The sequence below is a fragment of the Chiloscyllium punctatum genome, chromosome 41 (assembly GCF_047496795.1).
Source record: "Chiloscyllium punctatum isolate Juve2018m chromosome 41, sChiPun1.3, whole genome shotgun sequence".
Lineage (NCBI taxonomy): Eukaryota > Metazoa > Chordata > Chondrichthyes > Orectolobiformes > Hemiscylliidae > Chiloscyllium > Chiloscyllium punctatum.
The window spans coordinates 17,395,937-17,409,053 of record NC_092779.1 but is presented as its reverse complement, the minus strand read 5'-3'; the positions used below and the strand labels follow the sequence as shown (position 1 = coordinate 17,409,053).

The window sequence follows — 13,117 nt, the reverse complement described above, 5'->3', positions numbered from 1 at the left end:
TATAGTCAAACAGGGGCTAAAGTGTCGTCATTGCTATGACATGGGAAAGTGTTAAAAAGCCATGACACAGATAATAGCACGCCATCAAGATTGAGAAAAAGCAGAGTTATACCAGGAAGCAATGAATGATTCATTATGTCACTTTTAGACAAGTCAAGAATGACTTCACCCCATTTTTCTTTTGAAGGGTTGGCTACACGATCCGGCAGGTAATCTCAGCCGGGAGACATTAGCTCATTGCTAAACTGGTTTGGAAACTTACAGGAATGATGGGTATAAATTTGCAGCTTGTCATTCCTTCACCATTTTATGTAGTCCTCTACACTGCACACCATTCTGTTGTTGATACTTTTCTTAGTAAGAGCTGGGTTGGGCAAACAAGAGCTCTCAACATTGTGAGGCAGATCCCTGTAAATGTTTATATCTAAAAATGATTTGGAGATGCTGGTGTTGGACTGGGATGTACAAAGTTAAAAATCACAACACCAAGTTATAGTCCAACAGGTTTAATTGGAAGCACACTAGCTTTCGGAGCGACGCTCCTTCATCAGGTGGTAGTGGCCTCCACAACCACCTGATGAAGGAGTGACACTCCGAAAGCTAGTGTGCTTCCAATTAAACCTGCTGGACTATAACCTGGTGTTGTGATTTTTAACTATACTTAAAAACAGTAAGTGATCTCTCATCCCACCTCCTTGCTGAAGCATGGAAGAGTTTTGTTTTAAATTAAGAACCTGACAGGTTGGATTTCTGTCTTTCAGCTTTAGGAATACACCTGCCTTATGCAGACGCCCAGTGTTTGGTGGATTCAGACAGACTGCTACCAGAGAGAAATGAACTAGAGGAGTTAATGGGGTTAAAACTCTGATACACAACCCATCATGAATGCAATATTAAAGCATTATTAATACTTAAGTAGCCAGTTCACAGAAGAGAATCCCTTCAGTGCAGAAATAGGCCATTCAGCCCATTGAGTCAGCACTGATCCTCTGAAGAGCATCCCGCCCACACCCAGCACTCCTCCCCTCAACCCCACATTTCCCACGGCTAATCCACCTAGCCTGCACATCCCTGGACACTGTGGACAATTTAGTATGGCAAATCCAAGTAACCTGCCCATGTTTGGGCTGTGGGAAGAAACCTGAGGACCCAGAAGAAACCCATGCAGACACTGAGAGAACGTGCAAACTCTACACGGACAGTCACCAGAGGGTGGGTTTGAACCCGGGTCCTTGGAGCTGCGAGGCAGCAGTGCTAATCACTGAACCACCATGCCACCCTTTGGTTTCAGTTTTGATGATGGATCCATAAGAAAGCTTAGCAAATCTAGTCTTGTGCTAAAAGAGGATTTTGACCCGGAATTAAAAGGTGCTAGTTATTGGTGAGCACTTCCCAGTAGTTTGATTATCCTGCTGCCCACGCGCTTGATATGGTGGGACCACATGTAGTTGGTCCCAAACAGCAAGAAGGGAAGAGGTGAAACAAGTGGATTCAGAACAAATTACTGCAGATATTGGACGCTGAACTGAAAACTAAAAAATGCTGGGGTTCACAGCAGGTCAGGCAGCATCCATGGAGAGAGAGCAAGCTAACAGTTGTGAAGGGGCAAAATCTTAAGTGGTTCTCTCTCCGCAGATGCTGCCAGACCTGCTGAGTTTCTCCAGCACTTTTCTATAGAGAACATTCTGAGGCAACACTGTGGCTTTGAGCTACAGAATGGTTTCACCTGCACAGTCCTATCATTTAAACTTACAAAAAAACCTTAAAGGGCTGGACAGGGTGGGTGCATGCACAAATATTAGTCATGTATTAGTGTTCAAACAAAAGAAAAGACCACAACTTGATCTTCTTGCAACACTTTGCGCAATTCTTTCACTATATTGTCACACCCACTGGAAACCGAACACAAACAGAAACACAGAAATAGCAACACTACAGGCCAGTCAACAGAAATACCTTTTCCAATGAAACTATCTGCATACAAACATAGGCAAACAGGTTTTTTTCTCAACCACAAGTTACAACACAAGGCGGCTTTCAAATATTAATGTTTGCATAAATTTACAAATTAACCCGTCCAGAAATTAGTTTCAGCAACATTTTCTAAAAATCAGTTAGCATTTCTGAAGTGAGGTTGCTGTGAAGAGTTGCCTATTTTTCCCTGAGGATTCACATTCACCACAAAGTGAAAACAAAGAAAACTCAAGAGAGAAGAGTCACTTTCATGGAGATTCTTAGAACATTCCAAATCTTTTGACTGGGCAGACCCACAGCTTTATGGATGGGAGTGTGAAACATTGAAACTAATGGAGATATCTTAGAAGACAGTCACTCAACCCATTGAGTACACGCTGGTCAATAATGAGAGATATCCACCCTCATCATGAATTTCTTCATTGTCACAAGGTCAATATACAAGGCCATTTGGCCCTTCGAGTTTACTCCATCATTCAACATGACCGTGCTGATCCCCTATCTCAATGCCACATTCTGGCTTTTTCCTTATACCCTTCTTGTCTTTAATATCTTAAAAAACCTCTCTACCTTAAAATCCTGGAACTTCCTTCTTAACACCTAATGTGTCATGACACCCAAGGTCTGCAATGATTCAAGGCAGCAGCTCAGCACCTTCTCTAGGATGAAGAGAGACTGGGTCAGCATTTATCACCCATCAGCAAAACCAACCTCTTATGGAAATTTAAGACCTCACTTTCCTCCTCTGAGCATAATCTTCCACAAATGTTCCAACTTGTGTTTCAAAATCATTGAGGGTTTCTGCCTCTACTTTCCTTTCAGTGAGTTTCCCAAACCCCATCACAAGTTGACAAGCTTTTGACTCTCCTACAATCCTTCTGCCAATTACTTTCAAGCCACATTCCCCAGTTATTGATCTGCTAATCAATACGGATCCTCACATAAGTGTGCCTCAGTTAAATCTCCCTCCAGCTTCCCCGATTCTAAAGGGAACAACCCCAACAAGTATTCAAACTTTCCCCAGTGTTGTAATCCTCCATTCTTGTGAACCCCTTGACCCTATCTATTACTGCACACAATTCCTGCAATGCAGTGAGCTGAACTGTCCACAATTCTCGAGCTATAGTCTAACCCACCATTTTACACAGATCCAGAATAACTTCCTTGGTCTTGGGTTTCCCTGCTCCATGCCTTAGACAAAGCAAACATTTCCTATATATCTTCATGTCCAACTGCCCTGCAGCCTTCAATCAATCTTTAGACATGCAACAAGGTTCCTTGCTCCTCTCTACCTTTTTGAACCCTCTCATTTACTGCGTAATTCCTTGCCTGCTCTTGGGTGCTCCTCAAAAAAATTAGATCACCTTTTTGGATTGAATTCCATTGCCACACTCCTGCCCAGTTAACCAGGCCATTGATTCTTAGAACAAAGAATATAGAACATTACAGCGCAGTACAAACCCTTCGGCCCTCGATGCTGCGCTGACCTTTGAAACCCATCTAAAGCCCATCTAACCTACATTATTCCATTAACATCCATATGCTTAACTAATGACCATTTAAATGCCCTTAATGTTGGCGAGTCCACTACTGTTGCAGGCAGGGCAGTCCACACCCTTACTCCTGAGTGTAAAGATTTTCTCTCAATCTACAGGTTTCTTTAACCATCAGTGACCCGGTGGGTAAGTTGTTGGAGGGGATTCAGAAAAATAGGATGCTCTTGCACTTGGAGAGGGAAGGACTGATAAAGGAAGGTCAACATGGCTTTGTGTGGGAGAAATTGCAGCTCTCAAACTTGATTGCACTTGAGGAAGTAACCAAAAACAACTTCTTGTGAGCGGAGCGGTTGTTATTGTTTTCACAGACTTTAGTAAAGCCTTTGACAAGATTCCACGTGGTAGCCTATTTAGTAAAGTTAGACACATGGGGTTCAGGGAGAGCTTGCCAACTGGATACAAAATTTGGCTCAATGGTAAGTCAGAGGGTGGTGGTGGAGGGTGGCTTTTTGGATTGGAGCTCTGTGAGTAGCAGTGTTCTACAGGGAGTAGTACTGAATCTGGATTTAATATGGAGTTCAAACACCTTCAAATGGTGTACTCCCAATTCTTCCTTTTCTTTTAGCTGTTACATTTTATCATGTCCTTTCTCTCCTCCCCCAAAGTGGGACTGTACTCTCAAACCTGGCAGGAGACGCATCATTGCTCTGCCATTCTCACATTCCAACTGCTTAATCTGAACTATCAACACCCTATGTCCACCAGCACCCTAAACCTACTCCCCCCCACCACAAACTATAGCATAAATGTTGTCTCCTCCACACTTCACTTCAGCTCAGAGTAATCCTAGATTTGAAACAGGAGCTTGCTTTCTCCACGGATGTCGTCTGACCCGCTGTGATTATTTTCAGTTCTGATTCCAGCAGTTGCAGAAATTTGTTCCTGGATCCACGTTTGTAAAGAATGTCTTCTAAATTATCATCCAAACCAGAGTCAGAGAGATGTACAGCACGGAAACAGACCCTTCGGTCCAACCCGTCCGTGCCGACCAGATATCCCATGGTTATTAAGTTTGCAGATGACACCAAGATTGGTAGTATTGTGGGCAGTGAAGGAGGTTATCTAAGATTCCACATGGAAAGGGAGAGACAGAGAGAGATGGGGCGAGGGGGGGGGGGGGGGGGGGGCGAGGGGAAACGACAGAGACAAAGAGGGCGGGCGGGAGATGGGGAGGGCGGGAGCGAGTGTAAGGGAGGGCGAGAGCGAGAGAGTAAGGGAGGGCGAGAGCGAGAGAGTAAGGGAGGGCGAGAGGGCGAGAGCGAGAGAGTGTGTAAGGGAGGGCGAGAGCGAGAGAAAGGGAGGGCGAGGAGGGGAGAGCGAGAGAAAGGGAGGGCGAGGGCGAGAGCGAGAGAAAGGGAGGGCGAGAGGGCGAGAGCGAGAGAAAGGGAGGGCGAGAGTGAGAGCGAGAGCGAGAGCGAGAGAAAGGGAGGGCGAGAGTGAGAGCGAGAAACACACACACACACACCAGAATTAGCATTTGAGAGGCCTGTTCAAAAGTCTGATTACAGCAGGGAAGCAGCTATACTTGGAGTCATAGTCATGCTCAGCACAGAAACAGACCCTTCAGTCCAACTCATCCATGCTGACCAGATATCCTAACTTCGTCTAGTCCCATATACCTGTTGTAATTGGGCCAGCCTCCACCACATCCTCTGGCACCTCAGTCCATACATGGACCACCCTTCTTGTGGAAAGGTTGTCCCTTAAAGAGTTCTAGCAGATTTGTCAGTTATGACCTACTCTTGATGAAACCATGCTGACTTTGTCCTATTTTACCGTTCACTTCCAAGTATTCAGAAATCTCATCCTTCATAATGGATTCCAGGATCTTACCCATGACTGTGGTTAGACTAATGGGTCTGTAATTTTTTGTCTTTTGCCTTACTCCATTTTTAAACAGGGGAGTCACATTAGCGATTTTTCAGTTTGCTGGGACCCTCCCCGATTCTAATCATTCCTGAAAGATCACCACAACCAACTCCACTATCTCTTCAATGTTTCTTTAAATTCTCCCTTTGAACTCTGTGGTGTAGTCCATCTTACCCAGGTGATTTACCCACCTTTCGGCCTTTCAGTTTTTCTAGCACCTTCTCCTTGCTGATAGCCACCATACTCAGCTCTGCCCTCTCACCCCTTGGAATTTTTGGGATCAAGTCTTCCACCATGAAGACTGACACAAAGTAATTCATAGAATCTACAGTGTGGAAACAGACCCTTCGACCCAACAAGTCCACACTAAACCTCCAAAGAGTAACTCACCCAGACCCATTCCTCTATCCTTTATTTACCCCTGACTAATGCACCTAACCCACACATTTCTGAACACTACAGGCAATTTAGCATGGCCAATTCACCTAAAGTGCACATCTTTGGATTGTGGAAGGAAAACGGAACACATGGAGGAAACCCACGCAGAGACAGGGAGTCCATGCAAACTCCATACAGACAGCCCCAGGCAGGAATTGAACCCAGGTCCTTAGCGCTGTGAGGCAGTGTGCTAACCACTGAGCCACCGTGCTGCCCTAATTCTTCAGTTCCTCAGCCATTTCCTTACTCCCCTCTACTATCTCTCCAGCGTCATTTACCAGCAGTCCAAATATCCACTTTTGCCCTTTATATATCTGATGAAACTCTTGCCATCTTCCTTTATATTACTGGCTAGCCTACCCTCATATTTAATCTTCTCCCTCTTTTTTTTTTGTTGTCCTATGATGGTCTTTGTAAGCTTCCCAATCCTCTGATTTCTCACTGCCCTTCCCCTCATTATATGCTCTTTGTTTTTATGCTATCCCGGACTTCCCTATTCAGCCATGGTTGCCTCATTTTCCCTTTACCATGCTTATTTTTCCCTCAGGATGAATCTTTGCTGTCTCCCTGAATTACTCCCAGAAACTCCTGCTGTCTTTAGGACAGCTTTTTTTTTTAATCTGTAAGGGGGGAATCAAAGGTCATGAGGAAAAGGCAGGAAAGTCGAGTTGAGGATAATCAGATCAGCCATGATGTCATTGAATGACAGATAACCTGATTGACCAAATGACCTACATCAGCTCCCATGTCCTATGTCGACTGTATGACCACTGGGAACAGATTCCTTCAGGATTAAATTGTTAGAGATTTTTTTAAAAATTAAAGATTTTAAAAAACATACTTGCCTCTTAAATCAGTATTTCCTCCTCTCTAGTTTTTTTTTTCAGCATTCACTCAACCTTTCAATTTTTACAATGTTAACCAACTTAAAGGATTGCAAGATTAACTTTATTATCTGGTTCACTCAGGTCCTAGATAACATCTTTCCCCTCATCATTACTTTATTAACACAGACTTTCAGCAACAAAATACCCTAATCTGATCTAGTCCCATTTGCCAGCATTTGGCACATAGCTGTTTAAACCCTTCCTATTCATATACCCATCCAGATGCCTTTTAAAGATTGTATTTGTACCAGCTGCCTCCATTTCCTCTGGCAGCTTGTACCATATATGTACCATCCTCTACGTGAAAAAGTTACCCCTCAGGTCCTTTTTAAATCTTTCCCCTCACCTTGAACGTAGTATTGGACTCACTAAATATATACTATTCCAGTTTAGATTCTTAAATACCAACGGCAGACTGAAAATGAACTACTAATACCAGGTCATCTTTACAGAGGTAGTTTTAAAACATCGTATTCCAACTTGCAGGTAAGCAATGAAACATTTCACCTTTCCAAGCACCTAAAAAATTCTTCAGCGAATCTCATGCAAAATCTGAGAGGTTGTTGCTCCCAAATAAAGAGTAACCCTAAAGGCAGCAACACCTCAAGCACGCGCACATACAAAGAATAGACAAAGAGGAGATGTAAGGACTTTGGGAGAACTTACAGCTTACGAGGCCCAACTGAAGGAGGGAAGCCAGTGCAGTGAGGATGGTGAAGAGAAGCAACGTGCCTCTTCGGCCCATTAGTCCCACGAGAACACACATGACAGCACAGGACAAAATGCCAATCACTTCCATGATATAGTAGTGGGTGTAGAAGTTTTTGAAATGGTGCTTATCACGGTCCATCAGACTCTTTGCAAAGCAATTGTGGATCCCGAATCCTGTCAAGCTGCAACATTAGAGAAGAAGAATGGAGGGGCTGAGACTGCAGATATTTTTAGGTTGTCAAAATTCAAATGGTGAGCTAAACTCACCAATAGCCTTTCAAATGAGCATCATTACAAGCAAACATTTAGTCTCACTGGGCAGGATTAGCACAACTGACCTTCACTGCGTGTAGGCACAATGACAATAACCACTTTGGAGAAGTCAAGAGGCTAACTTAGATGCAACCTGACCCCAGAACCAACTGGCATTTTCAACCATCTAGATGACAAAAAAGTTCCCTGGTGAATTAACATTTTGGTACATGGGCTGCTATTATACACATCTGTATAATATAGGGATGGCGCAGTGGTGGACTGTTAATCCAGAGATCCAGGAAATATTCTGCGTTTGAATCCTGCCGTGACAGATGGTGGAATTTGAATTCAGTCAAAAAATTTGTGATTAAGAGTCTAATGTTGACCATGGAGCCATAGTCGATTGTTGGAAAAACCTATCTGGTTCATTAATGTCATTTAGGGAAGGAAACTGCCTTCCTTACCTGGTCGGGCCTACATGTGACTCCAGCCCCACAGCAATGTGGTTGACTCTTAACTGTCCTCTAGGATGGACAATAAGTGCTGGTTTAGTCAATGACACCCTCATCCCATAAATGAATTTTAAAAATCCCGAATGGTCAACAGCAAACAAATGGTTTTATTAAAGAGGTGCAGAGGATGTCATTACGAGGAAGGAAACTCTCTCCAATCACTCATTGCATTCACATGAAGGTACAGGGACATTTGTTTATTGCCCAGGAGTTGAACCTACTTTTTGTTTTAAAAACACAGCCAGGTAAAAGCTTGCTTCAATACTAACAAGATGGACAGTAAGTACTAACACATTTTAGAAAGCATAAATGGTTTTACATAAATGCTCACAAATCTCACATTTCTCTCAACAAGGCAACCAGTTTAGATCAGATGAATTACACAAATCAAGACTTTTAGAAGCAAGCGAGAGAGAGAAGAGGAGACTTGGAAAAAGCAGGATAAGGGTTAAGCACATTCAACAGTAAGAATAGATTCCTGTTACTCCTTCTGGCACATAAGACAACATTACAGAATCCCAATTAGCAGGAACAATGTGATTCTCAGCAAAGAACACAGCTTGGAGGAAGAACACCTGGAGTTTGGAATGCTTCATGCTGGATGACCAAATTAACATACCATTTTCTTCTCAATCAAGATCCTCCACACTCTCGACCCTGTAACAAAAACTCCTGGGGCATTAAGTAACTGAGGTTGACAGGATGTCTTTCCCATCAAACCTCTGGATGATAAGTGGAAAACCTGGCCATAATAACCCGCTGTCCCCTGGTTGTGATGTTTGGATCAAGAGGTCATACTCTCAGACTAAAAGGTGCCTGGGAGAAGCAGGCATTTCTCCAGTCCGGGTTTAGTGCCTTCGGGGTTTTCTGTCCCAGAGTGTTTTGGCTGCTCTCAGGATATATTCCAAACAAAAAGGAGATTAAAGGAATTGAAGAATATTGTCCTAATGTGAGAACATGGAGGCCAGTGGAAGCCTTAATCTTACTGAATGGTGTAGCAGAGTTAAAGACCAGAATGGTCTATCCCAATCCTATTTAAAGTTCCAGTGTCTGCATGTCAATTCTGTGGCAAAGGGCTGATGCAGTCTCCATTTCCAAAGAATGCATTGCTTTGACTTTGCTAATTAGGTTAAATTTTTTAAAAAATCTTTAAACCTAACCAGGCCAGTGGGTTGATGAGACATCCTTTTTAAAAACGCCCAATTTCACACTCCATTGACCCGAATCTACTTCACATCCACTATGTGGGCAAGGTTAAAACAGGGCCCAGTTTGCTCTAATCCTGACAGTCTTGAACTGCAAGAGCAAGACCCGTGATATATCAATGTCCTTAAATCTTCGAAATTAAATGCTGCATTTTACTCATGCTCAATGCGCTATTATTTTTGTTTAAACTGACTGAAAGAAAATTAGTTTTAAAGCCAGTCCAATAATTAATCAAGAGAAGTTATTGTGACAGTGACACAGTATAATTACTTGCCAGTCATAAATCTGTTGCTAATTTTATATTGCTATGAGTAATGCAGTAAAGTTAAAAGGCCATTTGATCCCATTGTCTCTATCAAATGATGTCAATGCCGGTCAGTGAATTATCAGCCAGACATCTAATTAATGACTTCAAAGGCCTAATATTAAAGAGTGAAGCTCAATGTTAATAACTACCATTTGAATTCCCAAGGCTTTTGAGCATGCTTACATGTGTTTCCCATTAGGGAAATGAAATAAACTATCATAAAATGCAGTCTTTAATCCAGAACTGCTTTGTACAGAGCATCTCTGAAGCTGCACTTGTTGATTCAGGTCAGGCAACTCTGTCCGTCTAGGCAAATTCATCAATTCTGACATTTGTCAGTTGAACAAAAATGTTTACCAGGAAAATTACATGCGGTTTGGAGGTTATTTCCAGCTCGAGTTTGAGAATTGATGGCACAGCCCACTCTAACCAGCAACGGCCGTCAAATAGTACCCTGGCTCCAAGGAGCAAAAGGTTGCACCCAAGTGATGCTCCCAGTTTACTTTTAATATATAAAAGATATTGCCCCAACAGTTTCAGAAGGTGAAACTTTACAGATGCCAGATGACACCCAATTGTTTTCCAATTTATGGGCTTCTCAAACGTAGAGGAGTACTTCATGCAAAAGATATTGAAGTTAAAAGGTTTTTCACAGGATGAATGAAGCATCAACTGGGGAAGAAAAAAAAGTGTTCCTTCATTGGTTAGTGTTGATGAGCACCTTCTTTACATGTATATCTTGCACATACACGTACTTTCATGCTGGCTAACATATCAGGCAAATCGTTGGACTGTGTACAATGCTACTTAGGCCCATTCCTTGAATTCCTCCATTACTTTTTTCAAAACTTCTTTGGGTTCTTCATTTTGCTTCCCATTCCCATGTGGCCAAGTTATCTTTTTCTTTCTCCCTCATCTTAATCTCTAACTTGAAGTCTCCAGAGAAATCTAGTACAAGCCACAACACATACAATTACTTGGATTCGATATCTTTCCTCCATTGCCTCCACATTCACCTCTTCCCATAGCAAAATGGCAGCTCAGCTTTCACCTCATCATGGAGTATGACCCTGACTCGCCTGTGGCTCATGACTAACACTCATTCCCATTCTCAACCTTTCACCTTTGGCCTAGTGTACTCAGACAAGCAAGCACACACAAACTTCAAGAACAATATCAATCTTACAATGGCTTTGTGTGTCAAATAGATAAGTAGTATCTATGAAAACCCCAAGTTTGATTCATCGCTTGACTGGCAATCTCAATGAGGGAGCTGCGGTTATTATAGTTCAATCAGAAACCAGGATGAAAAACTGCTAGGTGGTTGGGTGTTGTCAGGGATAAGTGCCTGCTTGGCTCCTCCTGATGACTCTCCAATCATCCCTGTTGCAAAGCTGAATTAAAACACAGCTGGGAAACTGGCAATGGCTGACTGGATTGTCACAACTCACCAACAGGAGCTATCAATCACAAATAGCTTGTTGGACAAATAATATCCAGATAGCACAAGATGGAGTAGCAGAAAATCAGTGAGCAAAAAAAAAGCTGGTAACCAAACCATTATTGCACCCAACTTCCAAAAACACTATTAAGGCTAAACAAATTTTCAAAATTGCTTTAAGAAGACAAGTACTTACGAATTTACACAAAGTACCAAAATGTGTTTCCATAAGATCCTCGTATAAAGCAATTTGACGATGAATGTCTTTTTGGGCCTTAGCTTTGGCTCCTTGTCAAATTCTAAAATGAAGGAAGGGAGAGAGAAAACAAAATGAGTGAAATTGGAACTTCTCTCGTTCAGCAATTTGGCTGTTTAATTAAACTCATGGAGCATCTTATACAATGTCACCTCACCTGGAAGAAATTCTTTGACATCATCTTCCGCGTCTATTTTATTATTATGGGCAAACTCCAGAAATAGCTCTTTGGCAGCTTGTAGTTGGTGCGTGGCCAACAGCCACCTGAGTGATTCTGGGAAAATACTAGAAAGAGAAAAAAGGTGACAAGACATAAGTATATACAGCAATTGATGCTATAAATTCCCCAGATGCAAAGGTCAAAAGGTTACCACACACTATCAGCAGCCTCAGGGATTGAATTTTAAAGACAATTGTTATGTCTTTTTGTCTGTGGGGGGGCCCCATAATTATGCAGAGGCCATGCATGCTTTGATGCACACAGGACGTCAGCAATTTTAAAAGTCAGCTTCAATCTTAATTGGAGATATAGCGACCCAATTGTAACCAGCAGAGGCCCTAGAACCCACATTTCTTTCATTAGTTTCTCGTGGCCCACAAACAAACCAAACTGTTTACCCAATATCCACAACGTGAACTTGGGCTCCCCCCAACCACAATGCTTGCTAAATCCTTCCTACTCACTGCCTTAGCATGAGCGATTATGTATTGTAGAGTCATAAAGCCCCTCAGCCAGAATTATTTCCCTGTCCTAACTCAGTTCAGTCCGAGCAAGACATAGATGCCATCCAATTCCAGCCCGAGGGTATATCAGGTGGTGTGCAGTATGGACGAATTGGTGTACTTGCTGGGCTTAGCCATGACCTGGTCCTGCTTTGCCCTCTCTGGGATGCGTTTGCCTGCACCCCAACTGAGACCGTGTGGTGGCAGGAGGGAGCCTGGAGTGTAATGGTCAGGGGGCTGCAGGTCGGTCTGGCCACAGGAAGAAGGCTGAATGAGGGAAGAGTGATTGCAGACAGAATGTGAAAATGCAGGTGTCCACTCCATAGCTTTGAGTCAAAGATGTACAGCATGTAAACAGACCCGTCGGTCCAGCTTGTCCATGCTGACCAGATATCTTAACCTAATCTAGTCCCATTGCCAGCCCTTAGCCCACATCCCTCTAAACCCTTCGTATTCATATACCCATCCAGATACCTTTTAAATGTTGTAATTGTACCAACCTCCACCACTTGTTCTAGCAGTTTATTCCGTACACAAGTTGCCTCTTAGGTAGGTCCCTTGTAAAAGTTTTCCTCTCTTACCCTAAACCTCTGCCCTCTAGTCCTGAACCCCCTTTGAAAAGACCTTGTCTATTTGCCCTATCCATGCCCCTCATTATTTCATAAACCTCTAAGGTCACCCCTCAGCCTCCGATGCTCCAGGGAAAACGCCCCAGCCTATTCAGCCTCTCCCTATAGCTCAAACCCTCCAACCCTGGCAACATCCTTGTAAATCTTTTCTGAACCCTTTCAAGTTTCACAACATCCTTCCAATAGGAAGGAGACCAGAATTGCACGCAATATTCCAAAAGTGGCCTAACTAATGTTCTGTACAGCCGCAACATGACCTCCCAACTCCTGTACTTCAAACGTCTTCATCATCCTAATTACTTGCAACTCCACTTGCAGCTAGGAGGGGAATACACACCTGTCTGGGTGCCCTA

The 13,117-nt window shown here is 43.0% G+C and overlaps 1 protein-coding gene across 1 annotated transcript in view; it reads right to left on the bottom strand.

Moving 5' to 3' along the window:
• Nucleotides 1-13,117, bottom strand: part of LOC140464883 (solute carrier family 22 member 23-like) — a 109,139-nt gene that overhangs the window by 29,800 nt on the left and 66,222 nt on the right. Inside the window, exons 5-7 of the mRNA XM_072560454.1 lie at nucleotides 11,570-11,697; nucleotides 11,353-11,455; nucleotides 7,391-7,617 (exon numbers count right to left, since the gene is read on the bottom strand). Of these exons, the coding sequence (XP_072416555.1) occupies nucleotides 7,391-7,617; nucleotides 11,353-11,455; nucleotides 11,570-11,697 (458 nt within the window). The remainder of the gene's footprint in view (nucleotides 1-7,390; nucleotides 7,618-11,352; nucleotides 11,456-11,569; nucleotides 11,698-13,117) is intronic.